We start from the raw sequence: 26,288 nt of genomic DNA, 5'->3' as shown, positions 1-26,288 counted from the left end.
TGTTGTGTTATAGTTTTTAGCTAGACAATTAAAAGAACAGTAGAGCTATTGCACTCACCCATTCATCAGTGTCTGCGTTCCAGTTTTAAGATTTTGTATGTAAGCTGGTATTTCAGCGACCGCTTGTGGAAATGTGTTGAAACTTCACCAACTTGTTCACTGTGATGATTTTACATGCATTGCAGAGGTTCCATAGATTGGTTCTTCCATTTTTAGATTTAAAAAAAAAAAAGAAAGAGGTATTGTCTTCAATGAGGATTTATGTTTGAAGTTGTTTTTTCCCAGCAAAAGCTATACAAGCTGAGGCTTTGAAACACTGCACACTTGTTTATCAGTCATATGTGCAAGTAGGCCAAGAATCAACTCTCCTTTGCATTTTGTCAGAATTGTGGCCCTTTTTGTACTTAGAAAATTGGAGTTTTTTACCTAAAATGTTTACTTGAAATGCTTCAAGATGAGTAGCTTTGTAGAGAGATTAGATGAGTTTGTAGACCAGTAACTATAACTCTGATATGCATTTTGTCAGAATTATGTCCCTTTATGAATTTGGAAATTCTTGGTTAAATATTTAGTTCCACTTTTCATGAATACTATGAGCTTTAGCTTTGAAACTTTGTACACTTTGTGTTTATCATTAGGTAAGTAAGCCAGTCAAGAGCAATAGCTCTGGTCAATTATGGCTCTTTTAGAAAATTGATATTTGTTGGTTATATTTATGCCCCCTCTCCACCATTCAAAGGTTTCTGTCCACTCAATAACTTGAGAAACCACTTCACCCAGAATATTCAAACTTTGTAGCATGATTAGGTTATGAAGTAGATTACTGAAATGTTTGTAAAACCACACTACAAACTTGGTAGCATGATTGGGCTTTGAAATAGATGACCCCTAATGTTTCTGGGATCAGTTAGTCAAAGGTCAAGGTCACAGCGATATGAACCTTGAAAATGGTTTCCGTTTAATAACTTGAGAACTACTTGACCCAGAACCTTCAATTTGATGGCAAGATTAGGCTTATGATGTAGATGACCCCTATTGTATTTGGGGTAAAAGTCACTGGGAACTGAACATTGAAAACTATTTCTGCATAGTAACTTGAGAACGACCTTACAACCTGATGGCATGATTGGGCTTAGGAAGAAGATGACCCCTATGTTTTTGCTGGGACCTGGACTTCAAAAACTATTTCTTCATGGCAATTTGAGAACCACTTTACCAAGAATCTTCAATCTTGATTGCTTGACTGAGCTTATGAAGTACATGAACCCTCTTGTTTTGGGGTCAGTAAGTCAAAGGTAAATGTCATAGGGGGCTGAACCTTGAAAATGGTTTCCACTTAACAACAAAAAACCACTTGCCGCAGTATCTTCAAACCTAATAGCATGATTGGACTTCTGAAGTAGAAGGGCATTAGGTAAAACGTCAAGGTCATAGTGACATTGAGACTATTGATAGCTGGAGATCGCTTGAGCCTATGGCTGTATGATGATTTTCAATGGGCAGTAGATGACCCCTATAGTTTTGGAGGTTAAAGGTCAATGTCACAGTGATCTAGAGACTAAAACTGTTTAGGATGTGAAGCTGGAAAATGCCTAGGCCAATAGCCAGTATGCTTATTTATGGTCAGAGGATGAACCCTATTGTTTTGCAGGTCATTATACCAAAGTAACAGACTACACACCAAGTTTCCGCTGACATCATTGAGGGCATATGTGTTAACAAACAGCTCTTGCTTGGTTAGGTTCACTTTTTATATCACCTGAACGGAGGAGGGTTCAAGGGTCTCTGGCCGAGTGGTTTAAAGTCACTGACTTTAAATCACTTGTCCTTCATCTTTGTGGGTTAGAGCCTCACTTGGGGCGTAGAATTATTCATGTGAGGAAGCCATCCAGTTGTCTTAAGAAAGTTTGCTGGTTCGCCTGTGAAGAAATAATGCCCAGAGGGGTACCTGGGGTCTTCCTCCACCATTAGTATCTGGAAAGTCGCCATATGATATTTAATTGTCGGTATGACGTTAAACCCAATGAAAACAAATTCAATTTGACTTGCAGAGCTTACAACAAGGATCACTAGGTCTGAGATTACGGTCACATTTGAAGGTTAAATGACAAATCACTTAACTGTGTCCGTTCTATATCTTAACCACATGAAAGATTTTCATAAAAATTGCACCACTTGTTTACCGCGTCAGTTGGATGCATGAGCTAGGCCATTAAGTTTAAGATCAAGTCATAGTCAAGGTCTAGGGATATTAATTACCTTTACTGATAGCTCTAGTTATGCCCCTTTCAAAGAAGAGGTATATTGTTGAGCTCTATCTGTTAGTTGATTTTCAAATGCGTGGTCTCACAATAGTCAAACTTCCTACAATGATTGCCTGTGACCAGAATGGTTTTGTGGTCGAAGATCAAGGTTACTAACCTTGAGACTGAAAACGCTTTCCTCTTTATGCTAAAGAATGCTTTGGCCATGTCAAACTTCCTACGATGATTACCTGCGACCAAAATTGTTTGGGGGCCGAAGATCAAGATTACTGACCTTGAGACTGAAAACGCTTTCCTCTTAATGCAAAAGAATGATTTGGCCATGTCAAACTTCCTAGGATGATTGCCTGCGACCAAAATTGTTTGGAGGCCGAAGATCAAGATTACTGACCTTGAGACTGAAAACGTTTTCCTCTTAATGCAAAAGAATGATTTGGCCATGTCAAACTTCCTAGGATGATTGACTGCGACCAAAATTGTTTTGGGGGCCGAAGATCAAGATTACTGACCTTGAGACTGAAAACGCTTTCCTCTTAATGCAAAAGAATGATTTGGCCATGTCAAACTTCCTAGGATGATTGCATGTGTTTTTGTTGGGGGAGTCTGTAGATCAAGGTCACAGTGACCTTGAGACTGAACATGGTTTCCATCCTATCACTAAAGAACGGTGTGGCCTACAGTTGTCAACTTCATAGGATGATTGCCTGTAATCAGTAAATGTTTGAAAAAACATTGAAGCTCAAGGTAACGGTGACATCAAAACTGAAAACGGTTTCTGCTCAGTAAGTAAAAATAGTAAAGGTTTAGACGCTTCCATGGTCGATTATTTAGGTCTCTGTCTTCAAATCACAAGCCCCTCACCGATGTGAGTTCGAGCCTCACTTAGGGCGTAGAATTTTTCATGTGGCATGACCTTCCACAAGCCAGCTGCATAGTTTCCTCAAATGAAAAATTGTAAGCCCCAAGTGAGACTCGAACAACGAGGTACGAACTACCTCAGCTTAAAGCAGACTATGGAATTATATGGATCAAATTTGGTCATTGGCAGCGAGCCAGTATGTTGCATCATGTTATTTTATAAGACACAAGAATCTGACATCTAGCATCATTGAACTGGAAAAAAATCGGCGGTGGCGGTGGGGGTTAGCATATAAACTAGAGGGTAATAAATTGATTTTTCCGAAGTTCACAGGGATTCTGATTATACACGATCTTCGTGCGTGATAAATGACCACAACGTGACTCGGATGGTTTTTGAAACACCAGGCAAGACAGTATACTAGATCTTTTACTTACCACTAAACCAACATTTGTCAACAGAGTTAACTACCCTGCTTGGATTTGGTGATCATTATATCAGTCATAATAAACACAAGACCAAACGTACTGAAAAGAAACCTCGTAATAAACCAACTAACTCTCGCTCAGTTGATGATATATGTGATAGGTTCACACAAGCTATCGGATGTAGTGTTTCTAAATTCATTCCAGTTTGGGAGGCTGGATGCAAAGAGCACTTCCGTGGATAACCAAAGAAATCAAGAGTCAAACGAGAAAAATTGATTCTGCTATTTGCACTTACAATGGTATTTGAAAACAAAATTAAAAAGCGCTCACTTTCAATACGTAGTAAATACCTGTGATATTGCCAGTATCAGTGATCCTGATCATGGTTGTCAGAACACGTGTGCTAGAAGGAAGCTATATTCTTACACATATCTCTTGGTTTCATAAAAAGAAATATCACAACCAACGAAAATGTCAAAATCTTAGCAAACAAAACTCTTGTACGCCCACAGATGGTCTACCAACTGGCACCCATACATCTGAGCAAATACACATTCAAGACAGAAATGGTTCGACGTCGTGCACTTCGAATGGCACAGGAGCTTTCTCACCTTTCTCCATTGTTAAGGAAATGCAGAGAAGTCTTGAACGTATGTGATTAGATTCTTGTCTTGGTCTTGGCAGCATTCTATGCATCCAAAATATCGTCTGACAGATTTTATTAACTACCACTTGCAGCGTGACTCTCTCCATACTTGGATTCGGTGCTATAATAATTTCTGGTCCTTTGAAATCACGGAGTCCATTCCATACTTGTATAATAGAGGTGCGTCAACATTAAATCGCCCCTATTGGATGTAGGCATTTATTGAGTGTACAATATACTGACTATAGGATAGGTTTAATATTTTAATAGTGTCTGTACACTCAATGCAGGAGAATGAATGCCGACTTAAGTTGTTGTTAGTGGGGCATGGTAGGATTTTGCACTTACCATTTCCTCTCGTCAACAGAAAACCCAGTCTACTATTTTTTTCTTTGAGGCCCCAGTGAGGGGTAACCCCGTTTATTTAAAAAAAAAAAACGAAAAAAAAACATACATTAATTTCATCGATTCAATATACACTATAAATAAAATATAGTGCGTGAAGTATAACTGGGAAATTATCAGTAATTACTGAAGATCGTATCGTATAAAGTTTGGTTCTGTGTTTCATCAGAAATAAATTCTTGTTTATCCTACACACAAAAAGTAATATCTATTTGTCCAGACATTACAATATCCTTATTCAATAAAATTTAAAACTATTTTAAGTGATATTCGTGCTGAGCTGACTATTCCAAGACTGACTAAGCATGCATTTACTGGAAGCTGTATTTAGAACTAAGCCGATAGTCAATCTCGATAATAGTCTACACCATTATTGTGGAATAAACGGCCTAGCCATATAGTTACCATTCCCGACCTTGACAAGGCGGCTGTGGAAACCATCCAGTACCAGACCAGATTGCAATGTTTTTATAGTAATGGTGCTTCTGGCCAAATCTTAACAGAATTGTTCTGGTAATTCCATTCTTTTATGCTGTTTTACATTCTCTATTTAGCTGAACCAGCCTTTTAGAATTCTGTTCTCCACGTACACCCAATGTCTATGACATTGTTGCATACATTCGTGTAGAATAGGTAGGTAGGTAGGTTGGTAGGTAGAGCTAGCTAGCTAGATAGATAGATAGAGGGTTGGGTTGGGGGTGGGGGTAGGGGTAGGGTAGGTAGGTAGAGAGAGAGAGAGAGAGAGAGAGAGAGGGGGGGGGGAGAGAGAGAGAGAGAGAGATTTTCTCAGAAAACCTTTTTTACTCAAGGCTTATCTCAACAGATATAAAATGCGGTTCTGAGGTTAAATGGCATCTTGAAGAGCTTTTGGTACCACCTGTCAATTGCCATCCAAAACTGTCTGGCAACAAGATTAACTGAACTATTTATTCATTAAAACTACAGTACTTATTATTTATAGTTGCAGAATAGTATACAACTTAAGATTTACTTCTTCGATTTATAGACGCATAATATAATTTTGTAAGGGTAATTGAACTTAAATTAACATTTTCATGTTTAAATAAATAATAATTAATTTTTCAACATGCTTAAGATTACTCATTTCTACTTTATTTACATTTTAAAGATGAAGCAATAATGAAAGACTTTCAAGTTTAAAGTTAATCAACAACTCTTCTATTCACCTGGTATTGAGAAACATTTCTTTGTTTAGAATGTGAAGGCCATTTTAAGGATTTTGTGATTTACAGCACTGTGATACATTATGAATATATTAGCAATAATTCCCAATTCTATAGATTTATTCGCCTACAAATTATGTTCTTGGCTGTCAATTTTCATAGAGTTGGTGTAAATGTGTTTCACAAAAAAACTTTTTTTTTCTTGTTTACGTTTTAACATAACAATTCTATAGGTGGCACGCTGAACAGTATCAAACGTGTCTAGTGGCTTTGTAATTATTTAGACTATACCTTTTCACCGGAAGTATAAAATCAAAGATGGAAGCAAAAGGAGATATTGCGACACATGGGGAAGAAAAAGTTGTCAGTGAATGCAGTGGGTCATTACCAGGTGCCAGTAATGCAGAGGAAGAAAAGCCCACATGTGTTATTGTACTTGGTATGGCTGGTTCTGGAAAAACTACATTTGTACAGGTGAAAGCTTAACTAAATCCTTTGTTTATACGAAGTAGAGTATTTTCGGATGAGCAATAGTGCTCGTCAGTATGTAAGAAAAAAAAGAGTTATAGTATAGAATTTCGAAGTACAAAAAGGGTCATTATTCTGACAAAATGCACATCAGAGTTATGGTTCTTGGCCTACCTACATCTACATCTACATCTTTCACCCAACCGTCGATTTCCGACTATCACTGGGCGGCGCTGTCAGAGAAACAGTTGTTAAAGAACTGATATGTTACAATGTTAAAAGAATAAAAGCTAAAAAAGACAGTATGCTACAGTTAAAATGGGACAGAGGCAACAGAATTACATACTGACCACCGCCAGCCTCTCTCTAAAGATACTGAGACTTTAGCCTTCGTGTAGAGTTTTATAGGGCGTCTAGGTTGGGTTGGGCGGCCCCTATTAAGATTCAATTCATGAAATATAATATCATGATCCGAGGTGGCTAGACTCGGTAGGGATTTAACCAAGTGAACATGGGATGGATGGTTTGTAAAGAAGAGATCAAGGGTGTTGGATAACCTAGTTGGGATCTTAACTATTTGTTCAAGATTATAATGGGAATATCTTTCAATAAATTCTTCATAAAAGGATCTGTTTTTACAAGTTTGTTTAGGGGACTCTTTTGACCAGTCAATGTCGGGGAGATTGAAGTCTCCAAGTAGCCATACTATGCTGCCCTTGGGTATTTTACTAAGGGATAACCAGAGTTGGGATAGGGAGTCGGCATCTAATTCTTGGGGTTTATAGTAGGCTCCGACAAAGATATCTTTAAGGCCAGTGATGGTAATTTTGGCCCAGGTTATGTTGCATGAAGTCTTGAGGTCTGGTTGTTCTTGGCTGATCAGTGAGTTAGATATAGCTATCATCACTCCTCCACCTTGACCTTCACTCCTGTCATCCCTATATACCTTATAATTAAGATTATCAGGAAATATTTCGGAAGAACTGATGTCTGGCTTAAGCCATGTTTCTGTAAGGCAAATAACATCTGGTTTAATTTGGTCAATAACTAGGTGTAATTCAGGGATTTTGTTTTTGACAGAACGACAATTAATGTTAAGGACTGTGAGACGTTCAGATGTTTTTAGTTTAGGTTTGGGAGTAACCTTTTTCTTTTTAGGGATTGGGGTAGATGAGGCCTTTGGGGTTTCTGGAGGCTCATGGAGGAAAGAAGAGCTATTTAAGCTGAAACTTACTTTACTGTGGTCGTGACTTAGAGGGGAATAGTAAGAAGTGTCACTGAGAGTATCTAGGGATTCAGTCAGTGAACTTGAGTGGTTTAGCGAGCCGCACTGTTGACAGTACCAGCTGAACTTTGAGTCTGAGAGTTTGTCGTAAGTATGACTGCCAATGCCTTCGCAGTCTGTGTGAAACCAAGTTTCGCAGTTGTCACACAGGATGCCTTTTTGTGACCAGGACACATTTTGGGAACATATCCCGCACGGGTACTGGGTAGGACAGGAAGCGCCTGGCGGGCCTGGGTTTGGTTCAATGTCTGGGGTCTGACATGCCAGAAGACAAAAAAGAAATAATAAGGATGTCTTACTAGCACTGGGTTTCTCTTTGTGCTTTCTTACCTAGTCATCTAATGTAGTCAAAATAATTTGACGTTAAGATTGTTAAAATTATTTTTGTGACTGGGAAATCTAAACGTCAAAACTGTGAAGGACCAAAATAATGGAGGATAAATCACAGTACACGGTCGTGTAAAGTTATTTGTTTTATCGCTTGCACATATTAGCGTACTGTACACGTTAAACGTTAATCGTGTACAGTACATACTTGGGTTTAAATCACCTGAAAATTCGTAATTTTGGATATTATTTGATAATTTTTACATAAATCAATGAGGTATTGAATCCCCTTTCGATACATGTAAGTTTTTTTTGAATTTATGGCCAATTTTTGAAATAATAGGCATTTAAACTATATCATGTAAAGCGTTGGCAGCGATGAAAATTTCATCGGAAGTCGCTTCAACTATCTTGGTCTTTCGAGTGTTTGGCGCAAGTGGGGATATTGTCCATATGAAAAAATTATCTCAGTATTTCCTAGGATCGCGTCAAATTAGTTTGGACTATCATCTAATGATGATATTTAAGTGTGCAAAGTTTCAAAGCTGTAGCTTTTATAGTTTCTGAGAAAAGGTGGACCTAAACAAAAATTTTAACCAAGAAACTCAAATTTTCAAAAAGGGCCATAATTCTAACGTGGACGCATTGGTCGAGAGGGCTAAGACATTTTCATACGGAGATGAAGGCCCCTGGTTCGAATCCTTGTTACTCCCATTGTGGTGTGTCCTTGGGCAAGGCACTTTATCACGATTGCCTCAGTCGACCCAGCTGTAAATGGGTACCAGCAAATTGCTGGGGGTGAGGTATAATTGGTTTTAAATGTTCTTAATATAGGGTCGCAGAAAAGCTCTATAGAGCTTATGTTAATTGTTTCACCAAGCAGGGTTCTCGGAAACGCCGAAATAGGCGTCCCTGTACGCATAATTGGTCCCAGTATACGCGTGTTTATTGCAGCTTGGGACTCCCTGGACGCACGTTTCTGTAGTGAGACGCAATGAAAATTAATTGATTACATAAACACAAGGTTTGACTCGGAGCAAAATATGTGGGCGGAGTCACTCGCTTGTCACCGATAGCCGGGTATAGCCAATCAGCGTTGCCCGTTTACAGTACACCGAGAGATAAACTGCATATGTATAATTAACTCGAATGTATACATGTGATTGTCGGCGTGATTGCATAGGTGACAATTTCTAATTGTTAACGACGGATTACGTAGTGTTTGGAGTAACTCTGATTGTTTTCTCACGTACTAATTACCAGGCAGTTTTAAAGAACTTTTTTAGTAGAAGTGATAATTAGGAATGAATGTCCGAGAAGATGCTGTCTATGCCGGTCTTAGTAACGTGATTATTTTTCTGCAAAATCGATGATGTTACTGAAGAAGCATTTATTAATATGTTGACCATAGACACTGTGCATTCTTAATGTATTTTAGACCGAATGTTTTAACTTTAATAAGTATTAAAATAAAAGCAGTAATTGTTAATGTATTTTCTTTTCACTGTATGTTTATATACGTTTCCATTTTGAAATAAAAAGGTAAAGATAAAATTATCACCAGGAATTTTGTCTAACTTGATATTTTTACAAGGGTGATTTGTCCACCTTGATAATTTCACAGGGTGATTTTGTCCAGGAAGATCAGAAACAGCAGGGATGGGGCGGAGGGGGGGGGGGGGGGTGTTGTGCAGGGGTGATTTTGTCCTACATTAATTTTTGACTACATTTTACCTATTTTACCTTTACCTTTTCATCGCACCTTAACAATATTTGGGTGAAGAATTGTGATTACAAAATGTCTGTAGGTCTATACTTAATTTGACAGTACAATAGAGGCCTGTGTTTTGACGAAACATTTAAGTCTGTCCGTCAGTCTTGTCAGTAGTTGGGACTGCAACTTTTTCAGCTTTGGGAGTCCCAGGACTGCAACTTGAAATTGCTAGTGAGAACCCTGCACCAAGTGATGGTAAATAAAACTTACCATTACCTTTTACCTTTAACAATATGCACATCAGAGTTATGGTTCTTTGTCTACACAATCAAAGCAGAGATTCTTCCACCAAACTCAAACTACAATTAAATGGCCACTGCAAAGACCGACAAGATGGGTACGGAGGCAGCCTAATCCTTGTCAGAGACAACATTCAGTGTGAACGTGTTGAAGTAGATATAAAATGTGACATTTTATTTCTGAAGCTAGAATGCATTAAAAAAGAAACATTGATAATTGGCTCAGCGTATCGTCCCACAAATAATGATGAAGCTTATTCTTCAGAACTCTACAAAACACTATCATCAGTTTGCTCAAAGTATTAGAAGGCTACCATATGGGTCACCGGTGATTTAAACCTCCTGGATATAAACTGGTCGGACAACAACATACAAGGCCATCAATATAAGAAATCTATCAATCCTTGAACCTGAACTTGATCCCGCTCAAATTGTTGACTTCCCAACTAAAGGCAACAACACACTGGATGTTTTTCTGACAAACAGACCAGAACTGATCAACCGCTGTGCAGCCTTACCTGGCATTAATTAGTGATCACCAGACACAAACATGTGCACCCTTGTTGCAAACCAGTGAAATGCACACTACTTATGTGGAGTAAAGCCAATATAGATACCATCAGGAAAAAATGCAAAGAACTTTCAAACTCTGTTATTGAATTAACACAAATCACAACCCACGTAAACATCATCTGGGATATTTTCAAAACTGGCTGCCAACATATAGTGGATGAAGAAGTTCCCTCACACCAAAGTGCACAGAGATTCAGTCAGCCCTGGATAAACAGAGACATCCGTCACATAACTAGATGAAAGCACTGATGGTTCAGGAGAGCTGAGAAGTCCTAACTCCCCTTCAGACTGGGAAAAGTATGCAGCAATTACAGGTAGATGAGGACCACGAGAACCCAAAAGTCTTCTTGAACTATACCAAATCCAGGAAGAAGGACAACTTTGGCATGTCTCCTTTGAAGAAAGATGGCATGACATACAGCACAGCCAAGAAGAAAGCTGATATACTAAACCAGAAATTTTCCTCTGTGTTCTCTAAGAAAGATGACACCTCCCATCCTAATGTGCCATCTAGAAAAATCCCCTCAGCTGGCACCATCAACATCACAGAGAAAGGTGTTTTTAAACTTCTACAAGGGCTCAAACCACACAAAGCTGCGGGGCCAGACAAGATCTCTTCTAAACATCTGAAGCTTGCCTCTGATGAGCTTCTTCCAACTGTCTGTCGACCAGGGTCAAATACCATCTGACTGGAAAACTGCACTAGTTTCCCCAGTGTTCAAGAAGGGCAACCACTCCACTCCTTCCAACTACCGTCCAATCTCCTTGACCTCTGTAACTTGTAAGCTCAGTTCCTGTGATACCCAACTTATTCTTACTATAAATGAGCAAATAGATGCTATTCTTCTAGATTTTAGTAAGGCATTAAATAAGGTTAGTCATCACCGCCTCATACCGAAGCTAGATCACTACGGAGTCGGGGGCAGCATTCATTTTTGGATCGCCAATTTCTAGAACTGTCGCACACAACAAGAAGTGCTTGATGGTGCTAGTTCAGAAGTCTCTTTTGTTTCATCCAGTGTCCCACAGGGCAGTGTTCTTGGCCCTCTTCTCTTCCTTATGTATATCAATGACATGCCTTTGAGAATCAGATCAACAGTCCGCCTATTTTCAGATGACTGTCTAATGTGCAGACAAATCAGGAGCCAAGAAGACGCAATCTTGATTGTTTGCAAGACTGGGAACGTGAGTGGCTCATGTCATTTAATCCTGACAAGTGTGAAGTTATTCACATAGCCAACAAACAAAGTCTTTTTGACTTCACATACAACATCCATGGAACCCGGCTGAAAACTACAGAAGGTGCTTAATATCTCGGAGTCACCGTCACACCGGATCTCTCTAGGAAAACCCATATGGCCAAAAAGGCCAACTCTACCATGGCATTCATCCGGAGGAACATCTGCTCAGGTCCATCAAGTGCCAAAGCAATATCAACACATTCAGATTCTAAATGCCAGTCTTTGTTTTATCAGTTTTTTAAAATGTGTACAAAGAGAGACTTTTTGTCTTTTAGATGTAAATAGTTGTCCCTTGCGGCTGCGCATGTATAGTATTTTAATCAAATCGCGCATATACTCTTTTAGAGTGAGGTGATTACTGAAGATGATGATGATTCTGACATGTATACGCAGGCCAAATCAAACTCAAATGAAACTTAAGTTTGATGCAAACGATAATCTATCCAGGAGAATAAGTAAAAAAAAAAAGGCAAAAGAAATTGCTTGGAAAGTCTTCAGTATGTACATTAATATATATTAGTGTGCAAGAAATGTGTGTTAATTATAAATGTTAAACAGATAAACCCTAGTGACATGTTTATGATGTTTCCAATGCAGCAGCTCTGCCTTAAACCCTAGGATTGTGCCAGCACTTAGTTAATATGGTGGTAAAGAATTCCACGTGACAATTGTTTTTGGGGAAAATAAGTACTTGTAATAGTGAACTTATTCTGTATCAGCAAGGTAATGAACCATCATGTAAAACAGAATAGGGTTACTGGGTTGTCTTTTTCTCTCAAGACTTTTCCAATTTAGTTTGGTCAGAATACTGGTAACTGTGCCTGGGGTCATATCACAGTTATTAGTAACAAATCTGACTGCTCTTATTTGGAGATTTTCAATTTTGTTTGTTTTCTTTTGTTTATTCAGATGGGTGTGGCATATTACCTCCTCTAGAATAAATTTTCATTGTGGAATTTTATAACCTAGTCTCATATAGTCTGTTGCTTTCAAACTGCTTGAAAATATACATTTGACCTTTTATTACATATAATAGGGCAGTATCAAATTTCTTTTTCAAAGTTTTTTTTTTATAGAAAGTTAACTGTAATTGTGTGTCTTACGTACTTATCTATACCGGTTAGTCCATGTGACAAAATGCTAAGTGTTTGACAGCAGTTTCTGGAATAGGATTTTCCTCTCAATGTAATTGTTAGTCTTGTCTCATTTTCAGAGAATTGTTGGACACTTACATGCCAATAAAATGCCACCTTATGTGATAAATTTAGACCCAGCAGTCCACGAAGTACCATTTCCAGCAAACATTGGTAAGCTTTGATAACAGATAACAGATGTGATTATTTCACATTTACAGTCTGAAGTGTATTTCCATAAACAAACTTCTTTGCAGTACATGTACCTGCATTCAGTTCCTCATAAATTACATTGACATTGAAGGTGGTACTTCTAAAGGTCTCCTGAAGGTTTACAAAACAATAATTCAGTCTTTAAATATTTACAGTAAAGATGATTTTTTGGCTTAGATCAAACTATTTACAGCTAACGCCTACCAATTCCCATGAATCTTGTGATCCCAAAAGTGGAACATTTCAAGGGTCAGATGCTCAGTTGAATGATCTGTGCATTACATAGTCATATGAAAAATGTGGATTTTGGCAAAAATTACCCAAGGAAAGTAAGGGTTGTAATGCAACTTTAGAATATCTGTTGTTCCAACATCCAATTTTGGTTGACAATTTTGTCATTTCAAAGATCTGTTTCTTTCAAGATATGCAACATTGAATCCAATAACTCAGAATGAAAGAAAGAGAAAACGAAAATGTATATATAAGAAATAAATTGTTCAGTTACCATCTGGATATGGAATTCATTCAGTGATTGGCTTGCTTAAAGTACAGTTGAAGGCTTCCTATTTTCTTTATATTATGCAGGTACAAAGTAACTGAAAAAAGTGTTGTTTTTAGTTCACCTGAACATTGTTCAGGATGAGCGAATAGTATAGATGGTTGCGTCCTGCATTAATATTTTCTCTTAAATGTCTTCTACTCTTTAAGGTACTAACCACACATTTTAGGCGAAAAAAAATCTCAAAAAAGTGGGCACTCATATATACATTCTGTGCCAAAATAGGTGGAAATAATCATGTTGAAAAGTTTCATCCAAACTGTGGGCGAGTAGCTTTCAACTACTGTTCAGAATTACACTTAATTTGGTCTGTAGCATCTTGGCATGGATCTCTCTCTCATATTTATTCAAATGGTCCAACTTGTCACCTTTTAGGGACTGCCAGAGCTGAATATTGAAAAACTTGGAAATGACTTCTTTACCTGAAACAGTTCATGGATCTTCACCAAACTTGGCCTGTAGCATCCTTGTATGGTTGTTCCTCTGTTTTTATGCCCCCGAAGGGAGGCATATAGTTTTTGAACCGTCTGTCAGTCGGTCTGTCAGTCTGTCCGCAATTTTCGTGTCCGTTCCATATCTTTGTCATCCATGGATGGATTTTCAAATAACTTGGCATGAATGTGTACCACAGTAAGACGCCGTGTCGCGCGCAAGACCCAGGTCTGTAGCTCAAAGGTCAAGGTCACACTTAGACGTTAAAGGTCATTTTTCATGATAGTGCATTGATGGGCGTGTCCGGTCCATATCTTTGTCATCCATGGATGGATTTTCAAATAACTTGGCATGAATGTGTACCACAGTAAGACGACGTGTCGCATGCAAGACCCAGGTTCGTAGCTCAAAGGTCAAGGTCACACTTAGATGTTAAAGGTCATTTTTCATGATAGTGCATTGATGGGCATGTCCGGTCCATATCTTTGTCATTCATGCATGGATTTTAAAAGTATTGGGCATGAATGTGTACCACAGTAAGACGTGTCGCACGCAAGACCCAGGTCCGTAGCTCAAAGGTCAGGGTCACACTTAGACGTTAAAGGTCATATTTCATGATAGTGCATTGATGGGCATGTCCGGTCCATATCTTTGTCATTCATGCATGGATTTTAAAATAACTACCCTGAATGTGTGGCACAGTAAGACGACGTGTCACGCGCAAGACCAATGTCCGTAGGTCAAAGGTCCTAAACTCTAACATCGGCCATAACTATTCATTCAGAGTGCCATCGGGGGCATGTGTCATCCTATGAAGACAGCTCTTGTTTCAAATGATTCTGTTTGGCCCCTTTTAGGGCTGTCAGAGCTAAAAATAAAAATAAAAAACACTTTAAACAATACCTCATGATCAAATCTGTGGATCTTCACCAAACTCTTTCTGTAGCATCCATGTATAGTATAGTACACTGTCAATACAGCTGGGCCTCTTTTAGAAAGTAGAAGAAAAAAAAAACTTCTAGCCACAGACCACTTGATGGATCTTTACCAAACTTGCTCTGTAACACCCTTGTATGGTCCTGTCTGAAATGTGTTCTAATGGTTCATATTTAAAAACATTAAAACAATTTCTCAGGAACCAGTTGATAGATGTTCACCAAATTTGGTCAGTAGCATCCTGGTATAGTCATCTCTCAAGTTCTTACAAATGGTTTAGGTTTATCCTTTTCAGGGGCTGCCAGAGCTTAAAAAAAGGAAAAAAACTCTGAACAGCTCCTGATCATGAACTTCTTGTTAGACCTTCACCAAACTTCATCTGCAGCATCTTTGTGTGGTGCTCCAGCAAATTTGTTCAACTGGTTCCACTTGACACCTTTTAAGTGCTTCCAGAGCTAAAAATAGAAAAACCTATAAATGACCTCTTCTCATGAACTGTTTGATGGATCAAGACAAAACTTGGCCTGTCATATCTTTGTATGGCCTTCTCTCAGATTTGCTCATGTTGCTTGGCCACTTGTAGGGACCACTAGTGATAAAAATTGAGAAAAAAGAACTTTAAATGACTTTCTCATGAACTGCTTGATGGGTCTTCACCAAACTTAATCTATAGTATCTTTGTATGGTGCTCTTTTACATTTGTTCAAGTGATTCTGCTTTTAGGGGCTGCCACAGTTAAAAAATAGAGATACCTTGCAATAATTTTTAATGAACTGCTTCATGGATGTTAACCAAACTTAGTCAGAAACAAGTTTTAAAGGTGACAGTCCTCAGGTGAGCGACTAGGCCCTATAGGGCCTCTTGTTTATTTTCAGATATAAGAGACACTGTTAACTACAAGGAAGTGATGAAGCAGTATCCTTTTGCTGGAATTTATGTCTTAGTCTCATAATCTTCATAGGAATTCATAAAAAAAAACTATACATAATAATCACTTCATTATGCTGTTCATGCAAGTAGTCAGATAAAGATTAATTCCTTAACAGATGTTTAGATATGGCCTTGGACCAAATGGAGGTATTGTTACATCACTAAATCTGTTTGCTACAAGGTTTGATCAAGTGATGCAGTTTGCAGAAAAGAAGAACAAAGCTGAGTGCAAGTAATAATCTGTATTTGATTTAATATGCAATCCATGATCTGTACCTTGTGCAAGTAAAAATCTATATTTGATAATACATGATCTGTACAGTGTGCAAGTAAAAATCTGTAGTTGATAATACATGATCTGTACTGAGTGCAAGTAATATTATTAAGTTCAAGGTTTTGAGTTTTGAGTCAGATTGGCAGTTTACCAATAGTCACTATCAACTCACTTTGCTAACTAACAACCAGTTGCATGCTGCTGTGTTGAGACTGGTACACATTTTTAGCTCAACTAGAATAGTGAAAGCTATTCAAAGCTATGCTACTGATCTGGGCATATGATATTGAGAGCTATAGTGCATGTACCTGTACTAGACCCATGAAGACCCAAGTAGTGACCTTGAATCACTAGCACATATTTTATATTTATTTCTGTTTGAGCCTTACTGAAGAAACTGTAATTCTGCCATGTGAGTATGCCTTCTGTATCTGGAAATATACTGAACACAACCTGGGGTTTTCCTTATATATATGTTACATGTATTTTCAGGTATATCATTATAGACACCCCAGGACAGATAGAAGTATTTACATGGTCGGCATCTGGCTCTATTATTACAGAAGCTCTGGTATGATCAGTAGTGCCGGGTATCAGGCATAATTTCCATGCTGATTAAGCAGTACTTATCTTGATCAGGGACTAATGATGATTAAAATTAGATAGATCTAAATCTTGGCTAAAAAGTGTTACAAACTGCTAGATATTTAGATTGCAGACAGTTTAGTAACTTTGGTATTTCATTGGTATCCTGCAAGTTAATGACTAGTAAAATTCTCACAATTATATGCAATGTTTATAGATTATGAGGAAAGGCAATTTTTCAGTAAGACAGTTATATACTACTGTTTGCAGTGTCTATAACTGTCTGTTCATAACATTTCAAAAGAGAGGTGTGACAGTACCAGACAGATAGATATATATATAACACAGTACACTAGTTTTATCTTGTTTTGAGAAATTAAGAAATCAAAATTAAGGAATGAAAGTTTTCATTGATGATCACATCAATGCTTATCAGCACACCACTAGTGTTATTTATGTCTCTCCCCTTAGTTGGGGGGGGGGGAAGACATATTGTTTTTGCCCTGTCTATCTGTCCATCCGTTTGTCTGTCCGTCCAACACACTTCATTGCCGATCAGTAACTGGAGAATCATTTGACCTAGAACATTCAGACTTCATGGGATGAAAGTGCTTATGGAGTAAATGACCCCTGTAGTTTTTAGGGTTGTTTGATCAGTGGTCAAGGTCACAGGGGTCTGAACATGGAAAACTGTTTCCAATAATAACTTGACAACCATTTAACCCAGAACCTTCAAACTTCATAGGATGATAGGACTTACAGAGAAGATGACCTCTGTAGTTTTTGAGATCGCTTGATCAAAGGTCAATGTCACAAGGGCCAGAACATGGAAAACTGTTTCCAATCAGTTACTTGAGAACCACTTGACCCAGAATGTCGAAACTTCATAGAATGACTGGATACACAGAGTAGATGACCCCTATTGATTTTGGGGATCACTCAATTGAATGTCAAGCTCAAAGGGGCCAGAACATGGAATAACATTTCCAATCAATAACTTGAGAACCACTTGACCCAGAATGTTAAAACTTAATGTGATGATTGGACATACAGAGTAGATAAACCCTATTGATTTTGAAGTCACTCGATCAAAGGTCACAGGGGCCAGAACATGAAAAACCATTTCCAACCCGTAACCACTTGACTCAGAACATTGAAACTTCATTGAATGATTGGACATGCCAAATAGATAATCCCTATTGCATTTCAGTCACTGAGCCAACCGTCAGTGTCTCTTTGATTTTCACTCCTGTTCTCTGTTGACTTCTTGCCTATTACTTTTGATGCTTTGGAGGAGACATGGGCTTTTCTACAAAAGCATCTTCTCGTTTGTTCAGGGTTTGAGAGTAAATATATCATGCAAGTTCAAGACATATATTTTAATGTGGACTAGTGAAGTATTTATGTTGATACTTGTGGTTCTCTGCAAAGTTGTGCAGATAGGAGAATGTTTCACAGCAGCCATTGATTTCCATTTCATTTTAACATCTGATTATAGTTCTTTCACACTTGATCATTTTTTATGCATTAAGGGCATACAAGTTTATGTCACATGTATCTCTGGTGTGCACCTGGTGTTCTGTTTGGAACTTCACTTAGCCAGACTAGAGTTATGGTCCTTGACCTAGTTAAAAATTCATGTGAAATGTGTAAATGTTCCATGTTGTAGTTATCTTAAAAATATTTCAGGTACTATGCTGGATAGAGTACCAGATGTTATGCTGAATTGAATACTAGAGATTATGGATAGAACACCAGATATTATGCTGGATGAAATACCCCGTATACTGTATTGAATACTAGATATTTTGCTGGATGAAATATTAGATATTATTTATGGAATACCAGATATTATGCTAAATGGATTACTAGATAAAATTCTGGATTATAACAAAGAGGGAGTTACTAATTCCAAGGACATCAGATGTTGTATTAGTTTAAAAATGAAACTTTTTTTTTACATTGGCCTACATGTGCAATAATTGCGATTAAAAAATTTGATTGTTTTTCCTTCAGGCATCATCATTTCCAACTGTAGTTGTGTATGTAATGGACACATCACGCAGTGTTAGTCCTGTAACCTTTATGTCAAACATGACGTATGCCTGCAGTATCCTGTACAAAACTAAGCTGCCATTCATTGTAGCGATGAACAAGGTATGTACTGTATAACTCACTCATAGAGTTCCATTTAACATCCTATCTCTTGAGCATTCTCTATAGCTTGATTTCTCCTCCCTAAAGTATTCTCTACAACAGACTGTCCCCTAGAGTATCATCCACAACAGATCATGTCTTAGAGTATTCTGCACAAAAGACCACACACCAAGAGTGTTCTCTACAACAGACCATGCCGCTAGAGTATTATCCACAGCATACCTCACCCCTAGAGTACATGTATTCTCCATAAAAGACCTCTCCCGTTGAGTATTATCCACAGAAGGCCATGCCCCTAGAATATTATCCACAGGAGACCATGCCCCTAGAGTATTATCCACAATAGACCTCACCCCTAGAGTATTATCCACAGCATAACTCACCCCAAGAGTATTCTCCGTAACAAACCTCACCCGTAGAGTATTTTCCACAGAAGACCATGCCCCTAGAATATTATCCATAACAGTCCTCACACCTTCAATATTCTCCACAATAGACTCACCCCTAGAGTATTTTTTTTATTCAACACCCTGCCCCTAGAATATTATCCACAGACCTCACCCCTATTCTCCACAACAGACTCACTCCTAGAGTATTATCCACAGAAGGCCATGCCCCTAGAACATTATCCACAAAATTCCTTGCCTGTAGAGTTTTCTCCGCAGCAGACCTCACCCCTATAGTATTCTCCACAAAAGACCTCACCCTAGAGTATTCTCCACAATAGGCCTCACCCCTTGAGTATTCTCTACAACAGACCTTACCCCTAGAGTATTCTCCACAATAGACCTCACCCCTAGAGTATTCTCCACAATAGACCTCACCCCTAGAGTATTCTCCACAATAGACCTCACCCATAGAGTATTCTCCACAATAGACCTCACCCCTAGAGTATTCTCCACAATAGACCTCATCCCAAGAGTATTCTCCACAATAGACCTCATCCCTAGAATATTCTCCACAATAGACCTCACCCCTAGAGTACTCTTCACAACAAACCTCACCCCTAGAGTATTCTCCAGAACAGAGTTTACCCCTAGAGTATTCTCCACAACAGACCTCACCCCTAGAATGTTCTTCACAATAGACCTCACCCCTAGAGTATTCTCCACAATAGACTCACCCCTAGAGTGTTCTCCACAACAGACCTCACCCAAGAGTATTCTCCACAACAGACCTCACCCCTAGAGTGTTCTCCACAATATACCTCACCCAAAAGTATGATCCACAACAGACGACGCCCTTAGAGTATTATCCACAGCAGACCTTTTGCAGAGAATTCTTCACAATACATGTCAGCCATGAAATTTGTTACACTATTTGTTGAATGAAATTTTTTTAATGATTTCAGAAAACTATTCCCTACTACTACCTTTGAGGTATAATAAATAAATACTGCATTCTACTAGAAGATGACGATATGAGAAAGATTCACTCCTAGAATGTTGATTATCATTCAAAGCTTGTGTAGTTTATCCTATCATTTTTGTAATACTTGGAAACTTTGTTCACTTTAGTATGAATGTCTCAAAGTTTGTGTACTTTGGAGGTGATTTCATTGCATTTTCTGTTTGGATCATTTGAACCTTGAATTACTTAAACCTTGGATCACTTAAACCTTGAATTACTTAAACCTTGGATCACTTGAGGATTTTGCTCATCTCCTTGTGGCCTTAAGCATATATAATATATCAACATTTTGACATTTTAGATAGACATTGTAAGTAACCAGTTTGCAGTGGAATGGATGACTGACTTTGAGACATTCCAGGAAGCATTAGAGCATGAAACATCCTACACGTCAAATCTGACACGATCAATGAGTCTTGTCTTAGATGAGTTTTACGCTACACTAAAAGTAAGTATGTATCTAGGTTAACTGTTAGTCAGAGTGTAATGCAAAGATAGATACTGCATATCTATATCAGTTTTGTATGTAGTAGACAAAATAAAAAAATTTAGACTTTTACTCACTGTGTCCAGTTACTTGTGTAACTGAGGGCTAGTCACTGAATAAACTTTCATTAATATCTCACATGTAAATCATAGTATCTGTAATGTTTATCTCAATACTGCAATGTGTCATGTAAGTATATGTGTATGATTAGTATACCTATTACACATGCAGATGGTTAAGAGTCCTTTATTAGGGCCATCTTTTTGTGGAAGCTTTATAATAATGACTCTGTCTATCTGTTTGTTTGATAACATTGTGGACATGTTCTTGCCCAGGCCATAACTTTGAAAGAGGCCTCTATAGTGGAGCAGTTAAGATTGCTCACTTCAAATCACTTGACCCTCATTAATGTGGGCTCAAGCTTCACTTAGGGCATTGAATTCTTCATGTGAGGAAGCTATCCATTTGATTTACGGAAGTCCGGTGGTTCTGCTGAGCTTCCCACCCATGATGGAACAGTGCATCCATCCATCCTTGCATCTTTCATAACTCTTGAAAGCATGGGTAGATTGATTTCATTTTTGGTACATAGGTCATAAGATACAGGTTGATGATGATTTTGTTTACAATCCACTTTTTTTTTCAGAATTATAGTCCCTTTTTAAATTTAAGATTAAATGCTGTTGTCCGATAACTTTTCACAGGATAAATAGATTGATTTCAGTTTTAGTAGACAGGTCTGTGATTATTAAATCTAAATGCAGCCAAAGTTTGATTTTGATTTACAATCCACAGTTTTGAGGGTAGATAAGTGGCCCCCTTTTGACTTAAAATTTGGTTGTACATTCAGTAACTCTTGAAAGGATTAATGGGTTTAATTCATTGTACCCCCCGACAACAAAGTTGTAAGGGGGGTATACTGGTTTCAGGTTGTCTGTCTGTCTGTCTGTCCGTCTGTCTGTCTGTCCGTCTGGTCGTCTGTCCGTCTGTCAGTAGACGCAATCTTGTGCGCACCATCTCTCCTTATCCCCTTGACAGAATTTAATGAAACTTCACACAAGTGATCAGTACCAACAGTAGTTGTGCATGGGGCATGTTAGGTTCTTTTAGAAAAAAAATTTGCAGAGTTATGGGACTTTGTTTTTTTGTTACTATACTATATACGTAGACACAATCTTGTGCGCACCACCTCTCCTCATTCCCTGGACACAATTTAATGAAACTTTACACAAGTGATCAGTACCAACAGTAGTTGTGCATGGGGCATGTTAGGTTCTTTTAGAAAAAAAATTTGCAGAGTTATGGGACTTTGTTTTTTGTTACTATACTATATACATAGACACAATCTTGTGCGCAGCATCTCTCCTCATCCCCTTGACACAATTTAATGAAACTTCACACAAGTGATCAGTAACAACAGTAGTTGTGCATGGGGCATGTTAGGTTCTTTCAGAAATTTTTTTTCCAGAGTTATGGGACTTTGTTTTTTTGTTACTATACTATAGACATAGACACAATCTGTTGGCACCATCTCTCCTCATCCCCTTGACACAATTTAATGAAACTTCACACAAGTGATCAGTAACAACAGTAGTTGTGCATGGGGCATGTTAGGTTCTTTCAGCGACAAAAATTGCAGAGTTATGGGACTTTGTTTCTTGTTAACATACTATGTACATACAGTCTGCATATGCAATCTTGTGCATGCCTAATCTACCAAACCCTTGCACACAATTTAATGAAACTTCACACAAGTGATCAGTACCAACCATAGTTGTGCATGGGGCATGTTACATTCTTTTAGATAAATATTCTGCATAGTTATGGGACTTTGTTTTTTGTTACTATACTGTATACATACAGTCTATATACATACAGTCCACATAATTATGCAGTCTTGTGTGTGTCAAATTGCAATGTACTGTATCAGTGCATGCGGGGGGTACATTCATCACCTTTAGTGATAGCTCTAGTTTTAAGTACAGAGGTACATGATCATAAAATACAGGCAAATTTCCATTTCCGTTACAATAATTTTTGGGAGAGTTATGGCCTCTTTTTTGACTTAACTGTTGTTGTCTGTTCAATAACTCTGAAATGGATGAATGGATTGAATTCATTATAACCCCATAAACCTTTTACATAGTCATGTAATTCTAAAAATCAGGAATTGAAATGTGTTCATTATGTATGGGTTTCTTTAAGAAATGACATTTAAGTTGGTAATACATTATTTCTAGGAAAAATTTCCCTCAGAAAAAAAGTTTTAAGTATTGTTCTCTATGATATTTTCAGTCAGTGGGTGTGTCTGCTGTAACTGGTGAAGGTGTACAGAAGTTTTTCTCCCTTGTAGACGAGGCAGCAGTGGAATATGAGAAGTAATATACAGTTCTTATTTTGCTAAGTCAGTCCTTTCATTTTTATCTCAAATATGGTAACCAATTAAAAGCTTTATGTTTGTTTCAAAGGAAAGCTTAAGTGGTAATTAATGTTACTATAGAACTGCCATGGATAGACACGATTTAGAAAATTTCTCTTTTCAAGGAACCTGGGCCTTAATGTAAACCCTGTTTTTTTGGGTTTTTTTCGAAGTAGATGAAGTAAAACAAAGAGAAGCCCTGTGGTCTTATTCCATCTTATTGCACATACAGAGCAGAAAAGCTATCATACAGTCCTAGCTAGCAATGTGACTAGGAACTCAACAATACCAGCAAACACAAAACATGTCATTTTAATGTTCCTTTAATATGTTCGTAAACAACATTTCAGAGATTACAAGCCAATGTTAGAGAGAAAGAAGAAGGCAGTTAAAGAAAAAGATAGAAAGAGGAAAGAAAAAGAATTAGATAAGGTGGTGAAAGATAGAGAGGAAGAACTAATGGAGACTGAAGGTGAGTTTGTCATCATTATAGACTTGTCAGTGCATTACAGGCTTGATTGATGTTTTTGTAAGGCTTTTTGTTGTAAGCATGTATTAAGATCTATATTACATTAATGATTTTGCAAGAGGTGGTTACACATACGTCAAATTTGAGCAGTAATATTTAGCTATGGAAATTTGAACTACAAATTTGTTTCTACTTCAATGGATCCAACATATGGATAAACTTTTACTGTTCATTTTATCCTTGTGATCCAGTTAAAGTTCAGAGAGAAAATGTATACTTCTAGGAACAAAATCAGTTAAAAAAGACCAAAATGTAACTGCTTATTTGTGAGACATGATAACAGAGATCTGAGTATATATACAAATGATGAACCAGTATCTGTGTGTAATGCAGTTCAGCAGCATTGAACTAACTTTATTGATTTAGCAGATGTATTGTGAAACATGGACATGTGGCTGTATTTGTTGTATTAACCTGGTATCTTGTTGAAATACACCATACTTTGCTAGTACATCACAGCCACTTGGATGAAACCTGAAATATGCAGAACAATTGGTCACCGTTGATAAATCAAGATACAGGTGTATGCTGATTGTGTGTGAAGCTGAATACATCAAATATTTAAAAAGAATGAATCATGGTCTGGTGATGATACTTGCAGGTATGCGGTTGAGGACATCAAAGCTGACAATAAATCGAGGTATTGATGAGGAAGAAGACGAGGACAGTGAGGAGGATTTCAGGCAAGATGACCCAGTCGGTATGGCAATATTTAATATATATCAGCCTATCTATGGCAACATTTAATATTTATTAGCTTGTCTGTGGTATTATTCAATATATTATTGGTACTGATCTGTATATAAATGATGTTGAATACTTGTATTTCTTCACCCCCAAAGGGCGGCATAAAGTAATTTGACCATATGTCTGTCTGTCTGTCCCCTTAGTTTCCGAATTGATAACTGACGAACACTTCTACACTAGAACCGCAGACTTGTAGGCAGGTTGATTGTGATGAGCGATGAACCATTTGATTTCGAGTTCAGTTGCTTGGCAGTGACCTTGAGCTGAAACTTTGTCTCTGGTCAATAAATGAAGAATGCTTAGGTGCAGGAATCTCTAAGTTGTTAGACGGGTTGGTTGTGACCAGGAGAAGACTACTAGAGATTTTTTCATGTCATTTGCACACAGGTTAAGGTTTGAGGTTACCTTGAGCTGAAAATCAGTTTCCATTGGTAACTGAAGAATGCTTTGGTGCAGGATCTGGAACTTCGTAGGCAGGTTGGTCATGACAGGTAGATGACCCCTGTCAGTTTTGAGTTTTGTTACCGAAAGGCCAAGACTGTGGTGACCTTGAGCTGAAAATCTGTTTCCAGTCAATAACTGAAAAACACTTTGGTGCTGGAACCTCAGACTTGGTAGGCAGGTTAGTGTTGACTGGCAAGTGACCTCTCGATTTGAGGTCGGTTACTCAGAGATCAAGGTCTTTGTGACCTTGGGCTGAAAATCACTCACTGGTCAATAACTTAAAAAATGCTTCAGCCCAGAAACCTCAAACTTGATAGGCAGTTTGAACAAGAACAGGTAATCCTATTAATTTTTAGGTCAGAGGTCAAAGTCTTGCACAAATTTAGGCCGAAACCTTGTTACAATTAGGTATTTTTTCTTCCACATTTTCATTCATAATTCATATGGCACCATATTTACTGCTCTCATTCAATTAGGCTTTTATGTCGAAATCTGCTTGGGGAATGGGGTGGGAGGCATATATCGTTTACTGTGACAGTTGTTTTTCTTGTTCTTCAGTACATTTTAACGAAATAAAGTGTCATTTGCAACACTGGAAGAAATGATGTAATGAAGTCTACATTATGTGTTGTTAATTTCTTACTTGTTGAATATTGAAACCTTCGCAACTCTATTATGACAACAAGCTTGCTATTTATGTTATTACAAGCTTCCTAACCATGTTTTGACAACAAGCTTGCTATTGGATAACTGGATTATCAGTTTCAAAAATAATTGTGCTGCATCAAATTAAACAGTCTTGCAGAACAGCACCTTCTTTAGAAATGGTGTTCAAAATTTCTGTTATGGAGTCCTGTATGTATTCCTGAGTACCTGTTTCTCTTTTACTTAATACTAATCATTATATATATATTTGTTATCAGTTTAAAAGGGCATGATGTATAAGTTATTTGATTGAGACCTTTGGTTGTTGTATTTGCAGATGAGGATGAAGTTCGAGAATACGAGTCGTTCAAGAACTACCTGGACAGTCAGAAGTCACGACAACAACAAAAAGCTGACAAACTGGAACAAAACAACACGTGATTCAATAAACACTGTTTTTATTTGTCATTGACTGCATTGTAAATAAACATCCCATGTCATTTCCATACAATTTGCAGTGACTATTTGTTTTATTTGTTGACATTTTAAATTATTTGTGCAAAGAGATTGTTCAAAGGCTAGAGAGTATGTTGTTGATGTCTTGAGACCAATTTGGCTATAAGCAACTTGTACCCATTTGAGTTAGGTAAGCAATATAGGGCCATTATGGCTCTCTTGTTAAATGGAAAATGTTT

The 26,288-nt window shown here is 37.8% G+C and overlaps 1 protein-coding gene across 1 annotated transcript; it reads left to right on the top strand.

Annotated features, from left to right (window-relative positions):
* The first annotated feature begins 6,086 nt into the window (after window positions 1-6,086).
* LOC123533916 (GPN-loop GTPase 1-like) lies at window positions 6,087-26,174 on the top strand. Its single transcript, XM_045315896.2, has 11 exons — window positions 6,087-6,260; window positions 12,907-13,000; window positions 15,842-15,881; window positions 16,021-16,128; window positions 16,663-16,741; window positions 18,772-18,912; window positions 20,624-20,770; window positions 23,105-23,187; window positions 23,579-23,700; window positions 24,359-24,457; window positions 25,931-26,174. Exons 1-11 carry the CDS (start codon window positions 6,105-6,107, stop codon window positions 26,032-26,034), a joined length of 1,173 nt encoding a protein of 390 aa, XP_045171831.2. The 5' UTR covers window positions 6,087-6,104; the 3' UTR covers window positions 26,035-26,174.
* Window positions 26,175-26,288: the final 114 nt, after the last annotated feature.

This window comes from Mercenaria mercenaria, chromosome 12 (genome assembly GCF_021730395.1).
Source record: "Mercenaria mercenaria strain notata chromosome 12, MADL_Memer_1, whole genome shotgun sequence".
NCBI classification, from domain to species: Eukaryota; Metazoa; Mollusca; class Bivalvia; order Venerida; family Veneridae; genus Mercenaria; species Mercenaria mercenaria.
This window is presented reverse-complemented; position numbering and strand designations above follow the sequence as displayed.

Excerpts from the sequence above, each read along its gene's own strand:
- LOC123533916 (XM_045315896.2), top strand. The coding sequence starts at position 6,105 with ATGGAAGCAAAAGGAGATATTGCGACACATGGGGAAGAAAAAGTTGTC. Across the intron at positions 15,882-16,020 it reads TACAAGGAAGTGATGAAGCA|ATATGGCCTTGGACCAAATG; the intron begins GTATCCTTTTGC and ends ACAGATGTTTAG. Across the intron at positions 18,913-20,623 it reads TCATTGTAGCGATGAACAAG|ATAGACATTGTAAGTAACCA; the intron begins GTATGTACTGTA and ends TTGACATTTTAG.